The 23614-nt window shown below is 47.9% G+C and overlaps 1 protein-coding gene across 1 annotated transcript; it reads left to right on the top strand.

The window, feature by feature from the left end:
• The first annotated feature begins 3495 nt into the window (after positions 1 to 3495).
• Positions 3496 to 18192, top strand: LOC107118673 (trafficking protein particle complex subunit 9-like). The gene is made up of 3 exons (XM_015421032.1): positions 3496 to 3556; positions 5572 to 5795; positions 15790 to 18192. The coding sequence occupies exons 1-3, from the start codon at positions 3496 to 3498 to the stop codon at positions 15955 to 15957; spliced, it is 453 nt and encodes a 150-aa protein (XP_015276518.1). The 3' UTR covers positions 15958 to 18192.
• The last annotated feature ends 5422 nt before the right edge of the window (positions 18193 to 23614 follow it).

The raw sequence follows: 23614 nt of genomic DNA, 5'->3' as shown, positions 1-23614 counted from the left end.
TGGCTGCTGTGTGAGACAAGATGCTGGACTAGATGGACCACTGTTCTGATCCAGCAGGGCTCTTCTTATGTTCTTAAATCACTGTTTGTCCCAGTCCAGAGGTCTCGGGACTCCGTCCACACACCCTGAGCACCCCCTGGTCAACAGACTCACCCGGAGCATCCCCCGCACAAACGAAACCAACACCAGGACGGGCGCCAAAGCCAGGACAACATGACACACCAGCCGCCGGCCCCACCCGAGAGGCACAAGATTCCAGCCGGGCTCGGCCACAGAACCAAGGGTGCAAAGGCAGGGCGGCGGCAACACAGGCGACGCCATGGAGAGGCTGACGGCCGGCACCCAACCTCGGAGCTCCCCACACACCGACCCAGCTCCAGTCACACCCTAGACGCCGGGGTAGCATCCAGGCTTATTACAGGGGGTGGGGCTGGGAGAAAGGGGGAAGTGGCGGTGCTGGGAGCCAGGAAGCGAATAAAAGAAGGGGAAAGCGAAGGGGCGGGGAGGAGGAAAAACGTGCAGGCGATGACAGAACAAGAGTGAGCCAACGGACAGCACCTTGCACGATGGCACAGGGACTTATGGGGTGAAGTCAACCCCCGTCCTTTGCTCATTTGAGGCCCCAATGCTCCCCCCCCTCCGCCTTCAGCATCCTGACTCCCAGGACCGACGACCCCGCCTCAGAAAGACGTGCCATGGCCACGGGAGGTGCTGCACCAGGGGCGCAGGGTGGGCACGACACTTAACAGTGAAGAAGAGGAGGAGGAAGAGTAGTAGTAGTTGGTTTTATACCCCGCTCTTCACTACAAGAAGGAATCTCGAAGTGGCTTACAATCCTCTTCCTCTTCCCCCAACAGGCACCCTGCGAGGTAGGTGGGGCTTAGAGAGCACTGAGAGAACTGTGACTGACCCAAAGTGGAGGAGTGGGAAATCAAACTCAGTTTTCCAGTTTAGAGTCCACTGCACTTCACCGCTATACCACACTGGCTCTCAGTACCTGCATTAATCTGCCTCATCCTCTGTCATTTTGGCTAAAAAAGGCACGTCTGCGTCTGATGAGTTGGTGAGATCAAATCTGTGCATTGTTGTATACTGACAGTAACATCAGGTGTTGCTGAAGTTCACTCCCTTGTCTGCTGCCATTCGTGCTATTGGTCCGTCTAGCTCAACAGTTCAACTGGTATTGGATCTCCAATGCAAGAAATGGTTTGGTATACCTGATATGCCAGAATTGGTTATGTGCAGGTGATTATTTAATGCAAATTCTGCAGAATGTCAGAATTACAAAAAAAGCTGTATGACTGGAAATTGTTTCTAGCTTGTCTGTCAGGCTTCTCACTGATTTCCCAAGCTTTATTGCTAGGGTTGCCAACTCTATTTTGGGAAATCCCTGGAGATTTAGGGGTGGAGCCAGTGGAGGGGAGGGAAAGAATCCCATTGGGTTATAGAGTCAGCCCTCCAGAGCTGCCATTTTCTCCAGTGGAACTGATCTCTGCTGTCTGGACATCAGTTGTAATTCTGGGAGATCTTATAAGAAGATAAGTGAAGCCATGTTGGATCAGGCCAGTGACCCATCTAGTCCATCCCAGGTGCCATCAGGAGGTCCACCAGCGGGGCCCGAACCCCAGAAGCCCACCCACTGTGGTTCCACAAGCATCAAGAAGACAGAGTATCACTGCTCTGGACATAAGAACATAAGTGAAGCCATGCTGGGTCAGCTCAATGGCCCCTCCAGTCCAACATTCTGTGTCACACAGCGGCCAAAGCCCAAGTGCCATCAGGAGGTCCACCAGTGGGGCCAGAACTCCAGAAGCCCACCCACTGTGGTTCCAAAAGCACCAAGAAGACAGAGCATCACTGCCCTGGACATAAGAACATAAGAGAAGCCATGCTGGATCAGGCCAGTGGCCCCTCCAGTCCAACACTCGGTGCCACACAGCGGCCAAAGCCCAGGTGCCATCAGGAGGTCCACCAGTGGGGCCAGAACTCCAGAAGCCCTATTGTCCCCCAAGCACCAAGAAGGCAGAGCATCACTCTAGGCCCCATCCGAAGTTTGGTAACCCTAAGTCTTGCCCTGGCATTCCCAATCTGGCATGGAGATGGGGTGGGTGTGAAAACTAGGAGAGAGCGACTGGGAATTACTTATCGGTGCTTCTGAGTTGGCCAGAGGCAGTCTGCCAACAGCTCTTGAGCTACTTTCAGCCCACTTGGGAAACGAGAGGTTATCCTCTCAGGTGCTTGGTTATCCAAGAGGTACTTGGATGGGAGGCCACCAAAGACCACTGCAGACCAATTTGGCTGCCCTCAGAAACTATCTCCCCCAAAGCAAGCATTATTTTTTTAAAAAACAAATTGTTGAAAGGCAGCCTTTTGTCTTTTGGAGAGGCTGCGCAGCAGCATTTCCAATAGCCGCCGGATTTCAAAGGTGATGGGGGGTGTGGTTCTCTGCCAGCAGGCGGCTGCTTCAAACCCTCCCCCAGAGGCTGACCCTTGGCTGGCAGGCAGGCCTTGACCAAAGCTCCTGGATGTCTGCTTCGGCCTCTGCTTTGGAGACGTGCAGAGCTTAATGAACAGAACCTGCAGCGAGGGGGGTGACGCGGTGTGCCGCTCTGAAGTCAGCTCTTTCCGACACATTCTGAGCGTTCCCTTTTTTGTAACCATCCCACTCATCTTGCAGAGCAAAAAATAGAACGCACAGAGAGAGAGAGAAAGGGAGAGCGTGCGCTCCAGCTGACAAGCTTTTATTAGCCCGGTAACATAGAGAGAGAGCTCTGTTTTCTCTCTCATTTGCTGGGCATTAGTGAGCGCACTGGACGTATTCCGTCGCAAATTCCTGCCGCACGTGCTCAGCTTCTCAAAGCCTCTCTGTGGACTGGACGGTTGGTTCCTGGCCATGGCAAAGGCAATGCTGGCCCTCCAGTGCTGGCTTGATCATAGTGGTGGTTGCCATCCTCCAGGTGGGGCCTGGAGAGCCCCTGGAATTACAACCCGTCTCCAGGCGACAGAGATCAGTTCCACTGGAGAAAATGGCTGCTTTGCAGGGTGGAGTCCATGGCATTAGGCCCAGCTGAGGCCCCTCCCCTCCCCAGGCTCCACCCCCCCAAATCTGCAGGAATTTCCCAGCCTGCAGTTGGCAACCCTAATCTAGCCAACCTACAGTTGGTTGTTCATCTCCCAAATTCCCTTCTTGCCTTTCTTCTCCACTCCTTTCTCCTTGATATTTGACAGCCTGGTGAAATTTGAGCAATATCTGGGGGGAAAACACAAGAGCTCAGAGCCTACAAACAAGTTCCATGCATGCTATATAGTCTGTGCTGTGAAGCACACTTCCTCTTGTGCTTGCACTTGCACAAGATGAGTGGCTTTCGGCCAGCCCTTGCACAAACGGAAGTGCCTCGCACAAGAGGAAGTGCACTGCATGGCACAGGACGTCTGGCATGCCCAGAACATGTTTACAGGGTCTGAGCCACAAACCTGAAGTCCTGCATGGGAAGCATGAGTCGGTATGATGAGGAAGTTAGTTTTTCATCTGGGAAGAGTGGTAACCGTGGCAAAGGTAGGATTGCCAAGCGCTTTCTGGGTTGTGGGTGAGGATATGGGGGAGCTGTGATGATGGCTGTGGCACATGTCTTTTCTGGCAAAAAACCATAAGTGACAAAAAGTGGCTCTAGGAATTGCCAGAAGCTCTGTGGTAAAACCATAGAGTTTCAGGTGGTTCCTAGAGCTACCCTATGTCATTTCCAGCTTTTTTATTTTATAGTCTTTATTTATTTATTGGATTTATACCCCACTCTCCCCACCGAAGCAGGCTCAGGGTGGCTTACAAAAGATAGCATAAGAACCGTTATGGCATAGATAAAACCATCTAAAAACAATTCAAAACACAAAGTGCTAGTGGGTTGTAAACCCATACTTTAGGGATGGCAGCAATGGTTACTTTATTCATCAGTTCTCAATCTTTATCATGTATATACGACTTTCCCTATGAAGAAAGGTTAAAGCACTTGGCGCTCTTTAGCTTGGAGAAAGAACGTCTGAGGGGTAACATGATTGAGGTTTACAAGATTATGCATGGGATAGACCTGGTTGAGAAAGAGGTACTTTTCTCCCTTTCTCACAATACAAGAACTCATGGGCACTCCATGAAATTGCTGAGCAGTCAGGTTAGAACAGACAAAAGGAAGTACTTTTTCACCCAAAGAGTGATTAACACATGGAATTCACTGCCGCAGGAGGTGGTGGCGGCTACAAGCATGGACGACTTCAAGAGGGAATTAGATAAGCATGTGGAGCAGAGGTCCATCAGTGTCTATCAGCCACAAGGTATAGACTGGAACTCTCGGTTTGGGGCCAGTGATGCTCTGTATTCTTGGTGCTTGAGGGGGGGGCAACAGTGGGAGGGCTTCTCGTGTCCTGGCCCCACTGGTGGACCTCCTGATGGCACCTGGTATTTTTGGCCACCGTGTGAGAGAGAGTTGGACTAGATGGGCCATTGGCCTGATCCCACATTGGCTTCTCTTATGTTCTTATGACTGGCACAGGCTGTAATGGTGGAGTCGGAAGTGATGTAGCATCGCACGTTAACACCGCAGTTTAAAAAACTGTTTCCTGCTGCCACTCATAGTGGTGGCGGACAATGTGGCTGGGTGATTCCCTGCCCCTACCGGAGGAACAGGACCCCTAGGCATAGGTCACCAGACCAGCCACCTCTGCCAGACTAGCCAATGCTCATCTTTCTATTGTTTTTAACATCTCTGGGAAAAGCCAGCAGCGTTGCGTCCATTGTTAGGCATGAGTTTTATGGTCACCAGGGGTCATTTCCTGTGGTGGCGGACAATGTGGCTGGGTGATTCCCTGCCCCTACCGGAGGAACAGAACCCCTAGGCATAGGTCACCAGACCAGCCACCTCTGCCAGACTAGCCAATGCTCATCTTTCTATTGTTTTTAACATCTCCGGGAAAAGCCAGCAGCGTTGCGTCCATTGTTAGGCATGAGTTTTATGGTCACCGAGGTTACCTTAGAGTTTCTGGCAATATGTGGGACACGGGAAGGTTCGCTGGAGGAGCTGTGAGAACGTTGCTTTCTTGTTTACCTTGCGCAGTTCGGAATGGTTTGATGAAGAAGGCCTCCAGGCTGCTGGCCTTCTCTCCCAGGCCCCCCAAACGTCCTCTCCAACCGCAGCCACACTTAGATATGTGCAAATTTTGTCATCTTAATTTTGTGCCTTGCACATCTCTCTGCCCCCTCTGATCTCTCTCTATTGTAAAATGCATTTTGCCAGCTCTTCCAAACATCGACGTTAGACGTTTGTACCAGGCCTAGAGTAATAAGGCTTTGGGCCCAGTTCTCAGTCACACTCTCATCTGGAAAACATGCAACGGGAGATCTTTGTGTGTCATTTCTGAACAGAGGCTATGCGACTGTTTGCACATTAAATAAGTAGTTCTGCTGGATTTACGTTTGACTGCTAGTTCGCATGGGTACCAGTGGGGCATTGTGAAATTTTTGTGCATTCCCAGCTCCGGCTACCAAATTGTTAAATCTGTGTCATTGTGTCCCTTGTCTTCCAGATGTGTCAGTGGAGGGAAAGCTGTGTGACTGTGACATCATTGCCAACTGCAAGGTCGGAGACCCGGTACAGCTGGAGGTGAAGCTGACCAACATGAGCAAACGCAGCGTGGGCCCCTTTGCTCTCACTGTGGTCCCATACCAAGACTACCAAAATGGCGTCCACAATTATGATCTGCAAGATGCCATCACCTTTGTTGGGTCCAACACCTTTTATATCGATACGGTAGGTTAACGGACAGCTGTTGGTAGGGTTGCCGGCCTGGTTGGGTTTGAAGGAGGGGGGACCTCAGCAGGTCATAAGGCCATAAAGTCCACCCACCCTCCAGACAAGCTGATCTAGGTCGTTCGGAGATCAATTGTAATAGTGGGAGATTTCCAGATGCCACTCAGAGGTTGGTAGCCCTCGGGTCGGATTGCCCGTTTAAAACAAAAGCATCGAGTTGCCCACTGCATGATAGGCACAAGAGGTGGGCTTAAGTGTTGGGAATCTCTGGGCCTGTCTAGATAGGAGATCCATGAATGGATCTCCCGTGGGACTCTTCTGAGCTGGGGATGAGGGGCTGATGGCAACCCCACTGCACGCTCAAATGGGAAGAAAGTGTAAGTGTGATGGTTTCTCGTACGGGGAAAGTAGCAGCTCTGGGGCTGAGCTGCATCAGGAAAATGTGTGGGGATCTTCATTTTGTTTGTTTGTTTATTTTACGCTCAAATGGGAAGAAAGTGTAAGTGTGATTGTGATGGTTTATCATACGGGGAAAGTAGCAGCTCTGGGTCTGAGCTGCGTCAGGAAAATGTGCGGGGATCTTCATTTTGTTTGTTTATTTTATGAAATTCAGACCCCGCCTTTCTGTCCTCAGAAGGGCCACCAAGGTGGCCGACAGATCAGAAACATGCACGAGAAAACCATTAAAATCAACAAAAAACCACCTCAGTAAAACCATTAAAACCAGAGCTAAAACACACATACAAAAAGATTAAAATCAACAAAAACCACCTCAGTAAAACCATTAAAACCAGAGCTAAAACACACATGCAAAAAGATAAAAAAGCAGCAATTAAGAGATCGGGCTGGAAGGAGGAATTGCTGAAGGGATGGCAAATGACACAAAGAATTCTTCACCTGCTGGAGGAAGGCACCACCAGAAAGGGGAGAGTTTCCCAGACTTTTGGTGCCAAGAAGGCCCTCTCCAGGGTTGCCAGCTGCCTAATCTCAGAGGACGGAGGGACCCGAAGCAGGATCTCAGAAGGTGACCGTACTTGTCGGGTGTAGGCAGTTCTGTACCCCCTCAACCTACACTGTGGCCCAGATTCAGATCCTGTGCACCCACATCTGATTTGTAGTAGGGCTGCCAAGCCTCCAGTGGGCAGGGATCCCCTGCCCCCCATTGCTGGTTGGAGAAAGACTAAAAAAAAGAAAAATAAGGCCTCTATTTACAGAAAGTTCTAATCACAGCACTCCTGAGAATTCCTAGAGCTACCCAGAAATGACAAAGCGTAGCTCTAGGAATCACCAGAAACTTTATGGTAAGAATTTCTGGTTTCCATAGTGTTATCAGTGATTCCTAGAGCTACCCATCGTCACTTCCAGGTAGCTCAGGTATGCCTTTATATTGCTAATGCCAGAAACCTTAAGGTTACATCATAGTAACTTAGATATAGTGAGTATATTATAAAATTGGTATAACCCCAAGAATCACAAGGTTATGATTCTCATTGGATGTCAAATTTAAAAAAATAAATTCAAGGCAGCTGAGGTAGTGTTCTATAGGCCAGTGAGGGCAGAGAGTCCAATAGACTAGAAAATTAACAGGAACCCAAAAATAATTTCGTAATGAGGTCATCCTATTCCCCTCCCTCCCCCAATCAAAAGTCCAGGAGTAATTTTGAGATAGAGGGGGAAAAATCAGGGAGGCAGCCAAAGGAGAAAATGCAGTAATGCGCTACTCCAATTATCCTTTCATTGACTGGGTAAATGTGTGTTCAGTTTGCACATGTGACAAGATTTCTAGATATATTAAATGACTGTACCTCGTGGAGTTGGTAGGAGGAAAGTGGTCCTTGATTTAATCCTGACTGGTGCCCAGATTTGCTGTGCGTGTAGACGATGTGGGTGTTGGAGGCTACTGAAAACCATTGCAATAGAATCCAAGATAAGGTCTACTGTAGCAGGGTGGTTACTGAGTTGAAACAGGGAAGCCCTAAAATGCAAGACGGGTACTTTTGCACGACAGATGTGTTGGCTGAATTAAGTTTAAATAATTAAATAAAATCAAAATTACATAAAAACGAGTGCAAATTTTGAAAAACCAAATAGAAGCAGATAGATGAACCAGCCTTACTGAGGAAGAATCCACAGGCTTCTGAAAAAGGAAGTCATTATGCCTCCCCAACTTATTTGAGGGGGTTACCTTATTATACTTTTAAGTTCTATCCTTCACCCTCCAAAATCGTTCCTGCAGTGGCTAGCAACTCATATGGAGACAAGACTAATCAGGTAGACATGGACTTCCAGAAAGCTATTGACAAAGTCCTTCGCTAAGGCTCCAAGGTAAACTTGAGCCGTCCTGGGTTGTCCTTGTGGATTCGCGGTGGTGGAAAGCGCCATCAAGGCGAGGGATGAACTGAGATAGTTCGCCATTGCCTGCCTCGGCAGTAACCTGGACATCCTTGGTCGTTGCCCATCCTTGTGGACTAGAAACCGATTAAACAACAGGAAGCAGTAAATGGACAGTTCTTCGTGGTATCAGTTCAATCCCATGTGGCAGCATGGAATAGCTTTGGAATACTCCTGAAACTCTAGACAACCCCCCCTCAAAAAAAACCCTCTCTGAGCTCTAACTGCTTCCCCCAAGGGAGAACTTTTCCCCTTCATGCATACCCTGAGGGCAGTGTGCCCTCTAAGCTGAGTTAGTGTGAGCTAGCTCACAGTTTTTTAGCCTCCAGCTCACACATTTTTTGTCTTAGCTCAGGAAGGAGGGCTCCAGAGTAAACTAATTTACGCAGTAGCCAAATCGCTTGCTCACAGCTTTAATGCCAGTAGCTCACAAAGTAGGATTTTTGCTCACAAGACTCCTCAGCTTAGAGGGAGCATTGCCTGAGGCAGGGGCAAAGTTCCTTCAAACCCCGTTTTCTGACGTCCATTTTATAAGCCACTCAGCAAGTGTTCTCACAACTCTCTCCCCGGGAATATTTTCCCTCAGCGTAACTCATACTTTCGTTACTGGGTTCTCAAACAGGTGAACCGTCTGTCCTTGTTTTATTCCCCCGGGGTGATATTCTCCCCCCCCCCCTGCCACACCCGTGTTTTCAAAATCGCTCGTCTTGAAACTAGAAATAGCTCCCAAAGTAATTTCCTCGCAGCTTTCTCCTCAAGAACGTTTCTTTTCCTCAGCTTTAGCCTCGCTTTTCCTCATTTTCATTTATACTTCCATTTCTGTGGTAGCCGGGGAGGTGAACACGCGTCCTCTTTTTACGCTCTTGGAGATCCCCCCCCCCCCGTGTTCAGACATGGGAAAGTGCTGAGGGGCCCCAGAGGCAGTTCTTTTCCCCCCCTTTTTAAAAGTTTTATTTTAATTTGCATAAAACATTACATCTTTGCAGATTACATACATTTCCAGAGTCTTTCATTCCTTCAAGTTTTTTATCCAATTATAAACCCCTTTTCCATCTATTACTTTGTACCATGTTATTCTTCCCCTGTAATTTTAAACTCAAATCATCCATTTGCGCAAGGTCTTAACAGTTTTAAAGCTAGGTCTGCTTTAGAGGGTAATTTTTCTAGTTTCCAATGCTTTGCCAACAACATTCTAGCAGCTGTTATTATATATGTTATTAAATACACGACTTCAAAGTTATATCCATCTGGTACCATATTTAATAAATAAATTTCTGGTCTTAAGTCGAGATTCAGTTCTAAGATTTCTTGTATAGCTTTACGAATTGTTTTCCAATAGTTTTGAACTTTCTTACATTTCCACCACATGAGGCAGTTCTGTAAGCTATACTTCCTACAAATTTCTCTGTTCGAATATTCTTTTTTCACTCTTTAGCCCGTTCCCTGAATTTTCAGCGTACACTTTTATTTGCCTGTTACAAGGAGGTCCGCCTTATTTAGTCCCTTGGGTAGTTTTTCTCAAAAATTGCAAAATGTTAATAAGCTTGAGGGAATCGTGTCTCACTGCTAGGAGGGGGCCTCTGTCTTGTTCCAACTCACGCACGTGTCTAAGGTTGCCATCCTCCAGGTGGTGCCTGGAGATCTCCTGGAACTGCAATTAATCTCCAGATGACAGAGATCGGTACCCCTGGGGGGAAAGGGACAATTTGGAGGGCGGGCTGTATGGCATTAAACCCAACTGAGGCCCATTCTCTCCTCAAGCCACATCCCCCCCCAATCTCCCCCAAAAAACGTCCAGGAGGATCCGAAACCTGAGTTGGCAACCCTGTTTCTGACCCTCGAAATCAATGCCTGACTCTAATCGATGCCATCCATTTGCTCCCCCACCTTTCTCCCTAGTGGGGGCCGAAAGCGGCTGACGTCATTCTCCCCTCCTCCATTTAATCTTCACGACCACCCTGTGAGGTAGGCTAGGCTGAGAGAGCGGGACTGGCCCGAGGTCACCTAGCCAGCTTCCATGGCACGAGATGTGAACTTGGATCTCCGCGATGATAACTTGAAAACCACCATGCTCCCCAGTTGGGTGTCGTGGTTAAGTGCGCGGACTCTAATCTGGGAGAACCGGGTTCGATTCCCCACTCCTCCACTTGCACCTGCTGGATGACCTTGGGCAAGCCGTAGTTCTCTCAGAGCTGTTCTTGAAAAAGAGACAGTTTGACAGAGCTCTCTCAGACCCCACCTCCCCCACAGGGTGTCTGTTGTGGGGAGGGGAAGGGAAAGGAGTTTGTAAGCCACTCTGCGATTCCTCTGGGTAGTGAAGGGCGAGGTATAAATCCAATCTCCTCCTCCTCCTCGTCCTCCTCTTCTGAATCTGAATCTGAATCTGAATCTGCATTTCAGCCTGCCCTGTACCATCCCTGTGGAGCCATTCCCGCAACCTGGGATTAGCCATATATAAAACCAGTGCATCACTATTCCACGTCCGCTGCTCCATCCTGCTCCTTATAACTTCCACTAGACATCGCAGGGAAGTTTCTGGCTTGGGCCGAGGCAGACCTAGGCAAGGAAACAAAATGACGGGCGAAGAGGAAATGTGCCCCGGCATGGCCCAAGCCGGCCCCTCCAAGGTGAAAGTGTTTGGGGAGATAATTGGGAATAGTAAAGAAGGGTTGACACAGAAAGTGACTTCGGACGTGCAGGTATTTTTAATAACGTCTTTATTAGCATATCTGCAAGATGTGTTCCTAAAGAAAAAGAGCAGACGTTGCCATTGAAATGTGGAATTCGCTGCCAGAGGATGTTGAGATGGCCACAGGAGTAAACAGCTTGAAAAGGGGATTTGGTAGATTCATGGAGGATCAGTCTATCAGTGGCTAGTGGCCATGGTGACTGAGGGGAACCTCCACGTTCAGGGGCACTAAGCCCCTGAATCCCAGAGCCAGGAGGAGGCCACCTCAGGAGAAGGCCTTGGCCCCTGTGCTTTGTCGTCGGTGGTCCAGAGGAACTGGTTGGCCACACCGTGAGACAGGATGCTGGACTGAATGGACCACTGCTCTGATCCAGCAGGGCTCTTCTGATGTTCTTTTGTTCTTACTATAACTGTTTCAGCCAGATTAGAAGGAGATTGGTGTTGGGAAACAGCACAACATCCAGTTCCCAGAATGAATTGCCAAGCTATGGAGTTTAGCAGTAATATCTACACTATAGAAGAAGAAGAAGAGAAGAGATTGGATTTATACCCCGCCCTTCACTTGGAGTCTCACCACAACAGACACCCTGTGAGGTGGGTGGGGCTGAGAGAACTCTGACACAAACTGCTCTTTTTCAAGGACAGCTGTGCCAGAGCTTGTGACTGACCCAAGGTCACATCAGCAGGTGCAAGTGGAGGAGTGGGGAATCAAACCCGGTTCTCCCAGATTAGAGTCCGCGCACTTAACCACCACACCAAACTGGCTCTCTCTATACAGGGCTGCCGGCCTCCAGGTGGTGGCTGGAGATCTCCTAGGATGACAACTGATCTCCAGGCGACAGGGATCAGTTCACCCGGAGATAGGGATGCCGGCCTCTAGGAGGGACCTGACGATTCCCCGGAATTCCGGCTCATCTCCAGACTGCATAGATCAGCTCCCCTGGAGAAAGTGGACGCTCTGGAGGGTGGACTGTGTGGCACTGTACCCCCACTGAGGTCCCTGTCCTCCCCAGGCTCCACCCCCAAATCTCCAGGTGTTTCCCAACCTGGACCTAGCAATTTTTCACAGTCAACCTCAGGAACCCTTTTGCTATATTGTAAGAACAAGAAATTTCAGTTTCATACAAATACAACTGAACAAAAACCAATACAGTTTGAGAGGAATGGGCTACATAGGAATGAATGTAAGACTTCAATCCTGAACATAGTTCTATTCAGGGATTATTTTGTAGAAAAAGAGGCGCAGGAGCTCATTAGCATAACTCATAGGCATAACATATTTGCATATGCCACACACCCTGACATCACCGGAAGTGTGTCAGAAGGCAACACCCACCGCTCAGGCTCCACTGGACTGTTTTGGATTTCTAGCTGTGGGGGGGGAGGGGAACGCACAGATCTGCCCTCACAGAGGAGGGAGAGCTTGTACCTGAAGGTGGCTGGGGGGGGGGTGCTCTATTTTTTGGTGCCACTGGACTGTTTTGGATTGCTAGCTATTGGGGGGGGGGAATGTGCAGATCTGTCCTCGCAGAGGAGGGAGAGCTTGTACCTGAATAAAACTTGGTCTTAAAGGTGCCACTGGACTGTTTTAGACCGGGGGGCCGGGGGGAGTTCTGCAACTTACCTGGCTGCTTCTTGCTCTGACTGAGGGCTGCTGGGAGCAGGGGGCGGGGCTTGTTGCATGTGCCCGCCCCCTGGGCTCTTTACTGCCGGAGATCCGCTCCCATGCGCTCCTGCAGGAAATGACCCCTGGTTCTATTCATTGGAATACAATGCAGAGGGTTTGTTTTCTGGCTAAACCCGCGCCAGGTTAGGCTGCATCAGCATTAATCTCTTGACCGTAGTGGGGTTTTAAATGTACTAATAAAATATTAAAATCACCCTGTAACTAATGGGGAAGAGGCATTAAGAGAAGTCTCTGAGTAGACATGCCTGTTAGCATTCCCTTCATGAAAAATGCAAAACGGACTCTGGCGCTTGCAGGGTTGGTTCCTGTGGCGTCTCTTGTCATTGTCTACAATTGTGACGCTAACCGTGGGAACCAAAAAAACCTCAGTGAGGCTCATTCATCGTTACAAACCTTAGGGTGCCAGCATTCTTGTCACAGATCAAGAGGAGTTCGCTGTGTTTGTCTGTCGCTGCAAAATAGTGAAAAGCCCAGCAGCACCTTTAAGACTAGCAAACTTTATTGTAGCGTAAGCTTCCGAGAAACACAGCTCTCTTCGTCAGATGCATGGAGGGTATGAAGAGACCGGCCAGAGACGTGTAGGTGGTGAAGGGGAGGGGGGAGGGGGTGCAGAAAGTGCCATGTAAATGCAAAAGCAGTTGCAAAAGTCATGGAAAAAGTAGAACGTGCAATCCAGGCTGAGTGTGACCCCTTCCTTCTGTTGATGAATCTGAATGGAATACCTGAAAGGCAATGACTTCTGGCAATGCCACGTTTAGCTTGGTGAGCCACGTAGTGCAAACTGTGGAGAGGGGGCATAGGACCAAGTGCCTTGGGTGAGACCAGGTCTGGTTCCGGGTGTCAGGGGGCTCCGGGAAGACAGTTCTCGGGGTCTTCCCATCCTTTTCCCACCACCAGGCCCCCTGCTTGCACCCTCCCTGACCTCTCACCCACCTGCATACCTCCCACCTGCTTCTGTGTTCTTCCATTATGACCAGTTTATACTTTGGTGTAGGAGAGCCAGTTCGGTGTAGTGTTTAAGTGCACGGACTCTAATCTGGGAGAACCAGGTTTGATTCCCCACTCCTCCACTTGCAGCTGCTGGATGACCTTGGGCAAGCCATAGTTCTGTCAGAGCTGTTCTTGGGAAAAGAGCAGTTTCTGTCAGAGCTCTCCTCCTCCTCCACATGCAGCTGCTGGATGACCTTGGGCAAGCCATAGTCCTGTCAGAGCTGTTCTTGAAACAGCAGTTTCTGTCAGAGCTCTCTCAGTCTCACCCACCTCACAGGGTGTCTGTTGTGGGGAGGGGAAGGGGAAGGAGTTTGTAAGCCGCTCTGAGACTCCGAGTGAAGGGCGGGGTATAAATCCAATCTCTTCTCTTCTTCTTCATCCCCCCCCCCTGAGGTCTCTTGACCTCGGTGCTTGGGCTTCCTCTGTGTTTGTCTCCACCTCCTATGGTGGCCATTTTGTAATTCGCTCCATGTGGTCACAGAGCCAGTGCGGTGTAGTGTTTAGAGCATGGTTGTCAAACACGCGGCCCAGGGGCCGGATCAGGCCCCAAGAGGGCTTCCATCAGGCCCGCAGTGGAACTGGCCATCTCCTGCTTCCAGTTCTGCTGCTGCTTCTGCATCACAGCTTGCTTCACCAGACTCTCTTCATCACTCAGCCATTTCATGTTTTCCCCTGGGTCCTAGACTCAGAACTCTGAGCATGCGATTTCTGTGGTGAGTGTCAATAAATCAAAAGTAGGTTTGCAGCTTACAGAGCTAATGTTTTAAGCATGTTTTTATTTTAAGTAAAAAAGAACCCTTTGTGTTTGTGTCCTTTATAAAGTTTATATCTCTGCTACCTGGCATGACATTTTATGACACACGTGGCCCGGCCCAACAAGGTCTCATTTATGTCAGATCTGGCCCTCATAACAAATGAGTTCGACGCCCCTGGGTTAGAGTGTCTGACTAGAGTCAGGGAAATCCACATTCGAATCCCTACCCTGCCGTGGAAGCTTGCTGGGTGACCATGGTCCATTTGCATGCTCTCTGCCTGAACCTTCCTCACGGGGGGGGTTGTGAGGATAAAACAGAGGAGAACAGTGTAAGCCATTTTGGGATCCCATTTGGGAGAACGGCAGGATATAAGTAAGTAAACAAATCAGTAAATAACCTGCAGCTTGCATGGAATGCTTTCTTACCCCTCAGTCATTCAGGGAGAGGAGAAAATAATCAATTCCTGTTGCAGCAATTACTGATAAGTTTCCAGGCCCAGTTCAGCATTTTGGTTTGAACCTTTCATTCCCTTCATAAACCATCTCACATTTAGGACGACTCCCCGGCTGGCCTGCTAAAGAGCTACAATTCTCTTGGAATTAAAAAAGAAATGTCTCTCAGGGAGTGGTTATAGAATGACCCGTTGGAAGACCTCGGTTTTTTAACCTTTAGAAAAACAAGCAGGGCTGGCATTTTGACGAAGGGTTTTACAAGGCTATTTAAAATTGGTGTTGATTGATGTGACAGCCATGTCTAGGGTTTTGAATTTCTGGGTTGATGGTTTCCTTAATTGCCATTTCTCTGTTGTTTATATTACTCAAAAGATTGGAATCAGTTAATTTTTTTTTTAAATCAAATTTGAATTCCTGCGTCCATTTGTGGGTCTGGTTCCCGTGTTGCTTCCATTGTATAGTTTGTGCATTGTCCTATGACTGAAGCAATCAATATAAACTTTGGAAGCAATAATTTGTCATGGCATTCTTAATGGGGACTTGCTGAATCAGGATGCTCCTTCCTCTTAATAAAGCTGCTGATCGCCTCCTTTTTGTAATGATAGCCATTATTTATAGTCTGTGGTCTTTGGCGCCTTCCAGATACCGCATGCTGTATGACGTGGGTCGCCAACATGGCACCCGTGGGCACCATATTGCCCACCAACACTTTTCTTGGAGCCCACCAAGTGTTTTTAGAAAATGGGTGGGGGAAGGTAAGGACTTTGATTGGCCACTGGAGATTGTTGGTTAAGATGCTGAACTGCAGGCTGGAAGGTCGGTAGTTCAGCAGTTCGAGACCCGAACACAGCAGTTCGGAAGACCCCAAGTCCAATTTGCTTATTTGAGTGGGGTTTTTTATGTGCACCACCTTGAGGATCCCAATCAGGCAGAAAGGAAGCCTGAAAAGGTTTTAATTAAAAAATAAAATAAACTGCTTTCTGTTGCCAGTAAATATCAGTATTTATTAACTTCCGGCCATCTCTTCCAGGTGAAACCCACGGAGAACTCGGTGTGCATTGGTGCCCTCCTTTTCCTCTACACAGGCGATTTCTACTTGAACATCAAATTCCACGAAGACGGCTCCAGCAGGGAACTCCCTCTCTCGTGGTTCTGCCTGCCCAGCATTCACATCCGCGCTGTGGATCCGGTCCTCTAGAGCAAGCTGTGAATGTGCCGCACCGTATCGCGTTAGCCTCTATGCCTACCAGAGCATGGCACGTCCTCTCCTTGCCCCCCCTCCCCCCTGAGTATGTTACTTTCCAGACTGGAATTTTTGTTGTTTTCATAGAGGTGCATCCGAGAGATAGCCACAGTCGGCTGACGATAATTTGAGACAGCTGCGTTTGTGTATTTGAAAAGACGTGATTGGGTATACCGAGGAAATGGATTTTTCTCATTTTCCAATTAGCATATCGGAGGACATTCTTCTTCACGACAATGGTTATTGTATAGTTGCGGGAATAAAATTCTGCTGTTTTGGTGTTAGTTTCTAGGATGTGTAGCTTTAGTGCTAGTTAGGAGATCAGCATTTGTCCAGCTAAGGGTTATTCGTTGCTGTCTCACAGTTTGTACTAGAGTCCTGATGGGCACAGTTTCCCAAGTTACTTTCCACTCCAAAGCCCCTAAGAATATTGTAGCATCTTTGTGTAGGAAATAGAGGCTCGGGATATGGCATGGATCTCCCCCAGTGGCCACTCGCAGGCTTGGGATCAGTTCCGGGGTCCACACTGGGGTCTTGTGTTCAATATGTGTCAATTTGGTTTTTTGTTTGTTTTTTGATGCCCCAGGTGTAGTGTTCCTGTGGCAAAATAGTAATTTGAGAGATCCACCATGATGTCGGGATCCAGTTTACTGCACTATCAGGACACGAGATCTTGGACTGTCCTAAACTGCCGTACAACAAAGAGATCTGAGCCACTAATAGAACAACTCAGACTACTTGGTCCATTCACGTTCAGTCCAATCCTGTACAAATAAGTTACCACAGATTGAAAATAAGTCCCTGTATGGTTGAGTGAACTGATACACTTCCCAGAACTCATCAGAACTGGTTTTTTAACTCAGTTTAAGGCAAGAAAAATGGAATTATTACCTTGTTGATGTAACTTTCTAGGGAGACATTTCCACCCAGTGGGTGTCTTGCACATGTATATTCTTCATCGTGCTTTTCCCCTTTCCCCTGCCATATTTATTGAAACACCGGCTCTTCCTGGCTATGCAGTCCATCTATAAATAGATGGTTAGGTAGGATAGAGAGTTCCTGAATTTGGATAAACATCTTGCATTCCAGTAAATGCAGACCAGTTCTTTTCACTGGTTAATATTTCTGTGTGATACGAACCTATGAAGCCCAGGAGAGAAATTCTGATCCTCAGAGAAGAAAGGTCAATAAGATATTAAGGAAACAAGGTTGACTGGAGGAATGTAACTTGTACCTGTAACTTTCCATTGTCATCTGGACATTTTTCAAAGCCTGCCTGGGGCCATCGGTTGCCACGTAATCTGCATAATGGGTCGGCTCAGCATGCAGAACACAGAATTCTCTGACATCCAACCACTAATTAGAATGCCTTTGCTTAGAAGGAAGAGCTTAAGCATGGTGTATTCTTTGTCATCTGAGTTACATGTCCTTTAATCGATGTACTAAGCAGGGGCAAAACTTTTTTTTAAACTAGTCATCAGTACTTTGTGGCCGAATTGTCTTCAAGATCTTTTGTTTCAGAGGGCAACATGTAAAGAATCCATAAAGGCCGATGTGTCCCACAGCATCCACAGAAAATGTCGAGTTTATTTCATGTTCTGAGATTTACCTTGGGGAGCGGGGGTCACCTTTCTTCCAAACTTCTCCACAATATCCACAACACATTGCTTGTCAGGTGTCAGAGGTCAAATGTCCACTGATTTCAGTCTGTACGCACTTGGGCCCGAATTGAAGACTCCGCTATATGCCAGCTTTAGAAGCTGCACTCAGTGGAGCATTGTCTTTCTCCAAATGCACATATTCACTTCTTCTCGGGCTGCTCTTTTCACTGTCATGTTTCTTCTGCATTGGCCAACCGGAGGTCCTGGGACAGGTGCCTTCGATCGTGCCTGTGTGGTCATATCACCTATACATAAAGTTGTAGATTCACACCTTTTTCTCCACCTCCCAGCCCTCTGAAACAAAGCTCTCCACTCATAAGAACAATCATCTGCTGCTCTCCAGAAAGGATCCTGGTCCATGGAAAATGCCATTCCTAAATGCAACCATAGGGTTATGAAATTTGTATATTGACCCATTTCTGTCTACATTTCTCTTGGATTTCCTGGGTTCAGACGCACCCAAAATCCATGCACACAAACTTGCATGGGGTGAAAAACTGCAGAGCTATAGAATACCAATTTATTTGTTTTCCCCCCCTCTGACACCCCAAACTGCAGAGATTGGGAAGAATAGGAAAATCAGGGATATACACGTTAGCTCGACTGTCGGACAACCCCACCTTGGTCTTTTGCTCTAGTCTTTGACATGCACCTTGGTCCTTCCATAAGGACATTCACTAAGTAGCTTCATTCCTTACTGGATGGTTATCCTTTCCTTAAGCTCATTCCTAGGCATCAGGGACCAAGTTTGCTCATTTTCTTAGCTTTGTGTGGACAGAAATCATTGCGTACCATGCTCATTGATCAACTAATCCCGCTCATCATGGCCCACAATACTGCAAAGGGGGCACGTTTTTCCGTCTTCATCTTTGCTCTTTCGTACACAGGCTCTTGCAATGACAACTGATGCTTGTCAGCCACCAACAGGCTCTGAGTAGGAAGCGTCTTCTCTCCATTGTGTGGGCCATAGTGCATCTGCTTTCTGGGAGCCACGACTGATAAGTCTTTGTGCAAGGGGACCTTTGCCTGTCTGTTCCCTTCGCGAACCGTAGCATCTAACCTTCTCGCTCCCTTTTCTAGTTGTCTGCTTGCACACACCTACGTGTGAAAGAGAGAACCGGGTAGGGCTTACTGTTGCTATTCAGACTGGTTCAAACTGGATGGGGCATGATTGGATAGTTTTGGAACTGGATGGGGCAAGATTGGATAGTTTTGGAACTGGATGGGTAAGACTGGCTAGTCTCTAGCAGGAGGAATTTTCCCTCTTGTGGTATTGTTTCACAGGACAATGTTCTAGCTCCACGTCTCCCTAAATGCCGTGCCTTGTACGTACGGGAGTCCTGCCGAAATAGCTATCTGGAATGATGTTTGTGAGAGCTTCAGAGAGAGATGATGTTTCCTCAAGCCCCTCTCCTTTTCTGGAAGCATCGGGAGATTTGTTTTCTTCCAGTCTTGAGACATAATGGTCCAACTCGTAAACCTGACATCACCCCACCGAGATGAATTAAATCACTCTGTGATTGAGAGGTTGCCGTAAACTGAAGAACGGGTTTCGGTCTCTCTGTGTGTCTGCGCCGGAGAAGCTTAAATCGTATGTAAGATATACTTGCCAAATAAATATTTCGCTTTGGTTGTTTACCCACCTGCCTGTCTCCACCGTGTATGATTTCCACTGTGATTTTACTGCTTGGAAATTGCATGGCAGGTAAGTTACTAACTGGCCCCACCTCCGGAGACCTCCGGAAGAGCCTCAGGTTGTCCACAAAAAGGTCCATTTTCTTCTGTAAGATTTGGACTGTTGGACAAAAACAAGGATGCATGAGATACCCATGGTTGTTCTTTCATTTCTGTGGTTGTGTCACTTTAATAAAGCGCAGTGTTCTTTAGAGAGTGAAGGAGGTGTCCCTTCTTTTTTTTTAATTCCAGCAGTGTAGCCATATTGGTCTGTCGCAGCAAAAATCAACAGGACTCTGAAGAAACCTTAAAGCCGAACAGAATTTTATTCCAACGTGGGCTATCATGGATTAGAGCCTCGATTCTTCAAAGTGGGGGAGGGTCCACATCTCAGAGGTAGAGCATAGAGGTATGTAGGTATGTCGGGCTGTCTTTCGGCTCTGCTCCTGCAGAGTGCAGGGGGTTGGACTAGATGACCTGCAAGGTACCTTCCGACTCTAACATTCTATGATTCATCTGGTTTTTATCTGTCTGTCCATCCGTTTGTCCATCCGTCTGTCCATCCATCCACCCACCTCTATCCCGCCTTTTCTCTTGGTTCAAGGCAGCTTACAGTAATAATTAAAAACATCCTCAGCTAAAGCCAAAGATGATTTTGTTGTTGTTGTTGCCATCAAGTCTCAGCCACCTTACAGCGACCCCGTGGGGTTTTCAAGGCAAGAGATGTTCGGAGGTGGTTTGCCATTGCTTGCCTCTGTCTCACGACCCTGGCATTCCTTGATGGTCTCCCATGCAAGGACTGGCCAGGACTGACCCTGCTTGGCTTCCCAGATCTGACGAGATCAGGCTAGCCTGGGCTGTCCAGGTCAGGGCAAAATAGCAAGCCCCGAATCCCTCCCCATTCCTAAAAGGTGTCTGTCATTTGAACCGGATCAAAAGTCCTGGCAAACAGTCAGGCTTTGCAGCACCTGAAGTTCTCCAGGGAGGAGGTTTCCCTCACCTTGTTAGCCAAATTGCCTCCAATTATTGATGATCTTAGGGGATTTATGGTATTACGCAAGGCAATAGGCAAATAAGGGAGCAAGCACCTATGTATACAGGGGTCCCGCTTCTTCCAGGCGCACCAGAAATAGACTCAAAGGCTGGCTTCAGTATAAAATGTTTCGTTTACTGAAGATATCTCACAAGCATACAATAATTCAAACACATTCACAATTACATAGGTCTAGGAAAATTAGAAGAGGGTAGCACATACGCATTAGCGGGATAGTCGTTGAGGGGTAATACTTTACCTGTCCTCGGCGGGATGAAGCAATCCTTGGGAAAAATAAGGAAGACTATGGGGTAATAGGGTCGTGTCCTGAACCAACAGAGACACATGGAGACTCTGGCTGCACAAACCAAGAGTCATGGAGTTAGGATGGGTATAGGGGAGAGAGAGAGAGAGCACATGGCTGGGTGCCCCCTTTTATAAGGTGGCATGGGGGGGTGGGCTAGGCTGGCCACATCACCTGGCACACCTCCTGCTGGTCCGTCCCCAAAGAGGCTGGGTGGGGGAAGGGAATGCTGCCTGTGCGTGCAAGGAAGAAGCTTCCACATGGCATTTGGATCTCATGTCTCTGGTCTGCTGTCTTGGCATGGCATCTGTCCGGCTTTCGGTGCTTCATGTGGCTGGTCCATCTTACAGCAGGTAAGAGGGTAGGTAATCTCAGGAACCGTAGGCACATTATCTCAAAGGAAGCCTTCCGTCTTCTGGGTGTGTGTCTGCAACTGGCATCACTTTTGGGTCACCACACAGTTCAGTCCCTTTTGCACACTATTTGCACAGTCGAGATTTTATCACCTATGAACAATGTCCATAAGAGCACTATAAGCGCCTTGCAGGGCAACAGGCTCTTCAGGAAGCCCATTCCATGGAACTAGAACCATGATGGAAAAGGTCCAGGCTTTGGTCACTGCAAGACAGGCCATCCTAAGTGTTTGGGTAGCCAACAGATGACCGTAGTTGGTGCACAGAGATATCTGGAAGGAGACAGCATGCTTCGCATTCAGAAGGTCCCAGGTTCAATCTTGGGCATCTCCAGTAAAAATCAGGTTGTAGGTGATGGGAAATACCTCCACCTGAGACCTCGGAGAGTTGCTCCCAACCTGAGTAGGCAATACTGACTTTGATGGACCAAGGGTCTGATTCAAAGAGTAATTAACACATGAAGTTCACTTCTGCAGGAAGTGGTGGCAACTACAAGCATGGAGAGCTTCAAGAGGGGACTGGATAAACATATGGAGCAGAGATCCATTAGTGGCTATTGGTCACAAGGTATAGATCGGGGCGGCCAAACTTCCTTAATGTAACAGCCGCATAGAATAAACGTCAGATGTCTGAGAGCCTGTTAGAGAATGAACTTGATATTTTGCTTTATGGACTATATTTATCGCTACACACGCAATGGACAGACATAGGCTCAGAGAACTGTAAATTACAAGTCACCTGTTGTGATGCAACACATAGAAGGTGCCTGTACAAGCCTTACACGTGAATGAGGTTTAAGTTACACAGTTACCAGCCTGATGAAGGAGCACATACACCTCCATTATTGTGAGCAGTCAGAAACAACAACTTGAAAAGAGACAGCCCCCATTGCAGATCTAGTTGTGATCACGTACGACACATCCATGCTTTGTTCCTGCATTGGAATTTCCTGCCAAATGGACATTTGGTTTACAATAAGATGGCCAGCTTTCATCAACACTTCAATGAAGCATCCTGACGCCAAGGTTTCACACCTGCCCAGATGTCTTCCTTGAGTAAGGTTTCAGATTTCAATATTGACCACTCTTTATAGGCAACCTCACACTCCTAGAGGTAACCAATAGGATTAGTTTGGGACGGACTAACAGGAAGGTGGTTCCACAGGTTGGAACAGTTACCTCCCACACAATGGACCACCTATAAAATGTAAGGGCTATTCACCTGGCCCTTCCTAGCTAGCATTCCCCGCAACAACCCCTGTCTGCTTTTTACTCCACTTGAGTCCCAATTGCTATCCCCAACCCTTGCCTCTACTTTGATCTCTTGATCGGCAGTCAAGAGACCCACATGTGCTGGCTGGTTCTAGATTTCTATTTCTCCCCATCCATTCTTCATTGGAACAACCAAGCTGCGAAGACAGATAAGTATCACCCACCATCACCTTACCTGCTAATGCAACTGTATTTCTAAGGAACTTGATTGAATGTGTGAGTGCATCAGTATTGTTTGTATGAGATTTATTTTCTTAAGTAAAAGACATTTATTTTAATAACACCAGCCTCGACTCCTTCTCTGGTAACCCTTGGTGGGAACAGGACCTTGGTATAAATTGGCAAGAACCCATTTATAAATTGCCAATTGCTTTAAAAAAAGCAACTCGGCTAACAAGCCGCAAGACATGAACAAATATCACACACACACCTTTACTGAAAGATATTCAAATTTGCTTTTGATTAACATTAAATTAGACTGTGTGAAAGAGCCACATGCGGCTCCCACGTTGTAGTTTGCCCACCCCTAGAGATGGAATGCTCTGTCTGGGGCAGTGATGCTCAGTATTCTTGGCACTTGGGGGGAGCAACAATGGGAGGGCTTCTGGAGTTCTGGCCCCGCTGGTGGGCCTCCTGATGGCACCTGGGTCTTAGCCACTGTGTGACACAAGAGTGTTGGACTGGATGGGCCACTGGCCTGATCCAACATGGCTTCTCTTATGTTCTTAAGGAGAGCCCTGCTGGATCAGACTAATGTTCCATCTAGTCCAGCATCCTGTCTCATAAATTAGTCAATAGGAAGTCATGTAAGGCAGCCTGAAGATGTTGGAAGAAGAGAAATGAACTTTGACTTGGAGTACTGTGATAGTCCTAACGTTGTTGGTTTCCCCCCTTTCAGTTTAGAGTGTAGATGAAGCAAGGGAGAGAAGAAAGACCTTGTCAAGGCAAGGGGATATCGGGAAGAAACGGGGAAGGTGTCAGTGAGAAGCTGCCCAGTACAGTTGTTTGGGGAGGGAGAAACAGGTGGTTCTCCCAAGAGAGCCAACTGAGCCAGGCTTCACTGACAACAGCTTGTGAGAATCATCAATAGTGGTAGGATGGGAGATGGAAAGATCTGACCTGCGGGCACAATGGGCAAACTCTCCTGCCCCACTGCAAGGAATGATGGCTGCATGGGGGTTTGAACTCATGGTGAGGATGTTCATGTACAGTGGGGCCAGGGTGTCAAGGAGTCCCTTTTTATTCTCAGTTTTGAG

Source organism: Gekko japonicus, unplaced genomic scaffold (assembly GCF_001447785.1).
Source record: "Gekko japonicus isolate JY-2015 unplaced genomic scaffold, Gekko_japonicus_V1.1 scaffold4640, whole genome shotgun sequence".
Classification (NCBI taxonomy): domain Eukaryota; kingdom Metazoa; phylum Chordata; class Lepidosauria; order Squamata; family Gekkonidae; genus Gekko; species Gekko japonicus.
Note: the sequence above shows the minus strand (reverse complement) of the source record. Positions and strands in the feature narration are given on the sequence as shown.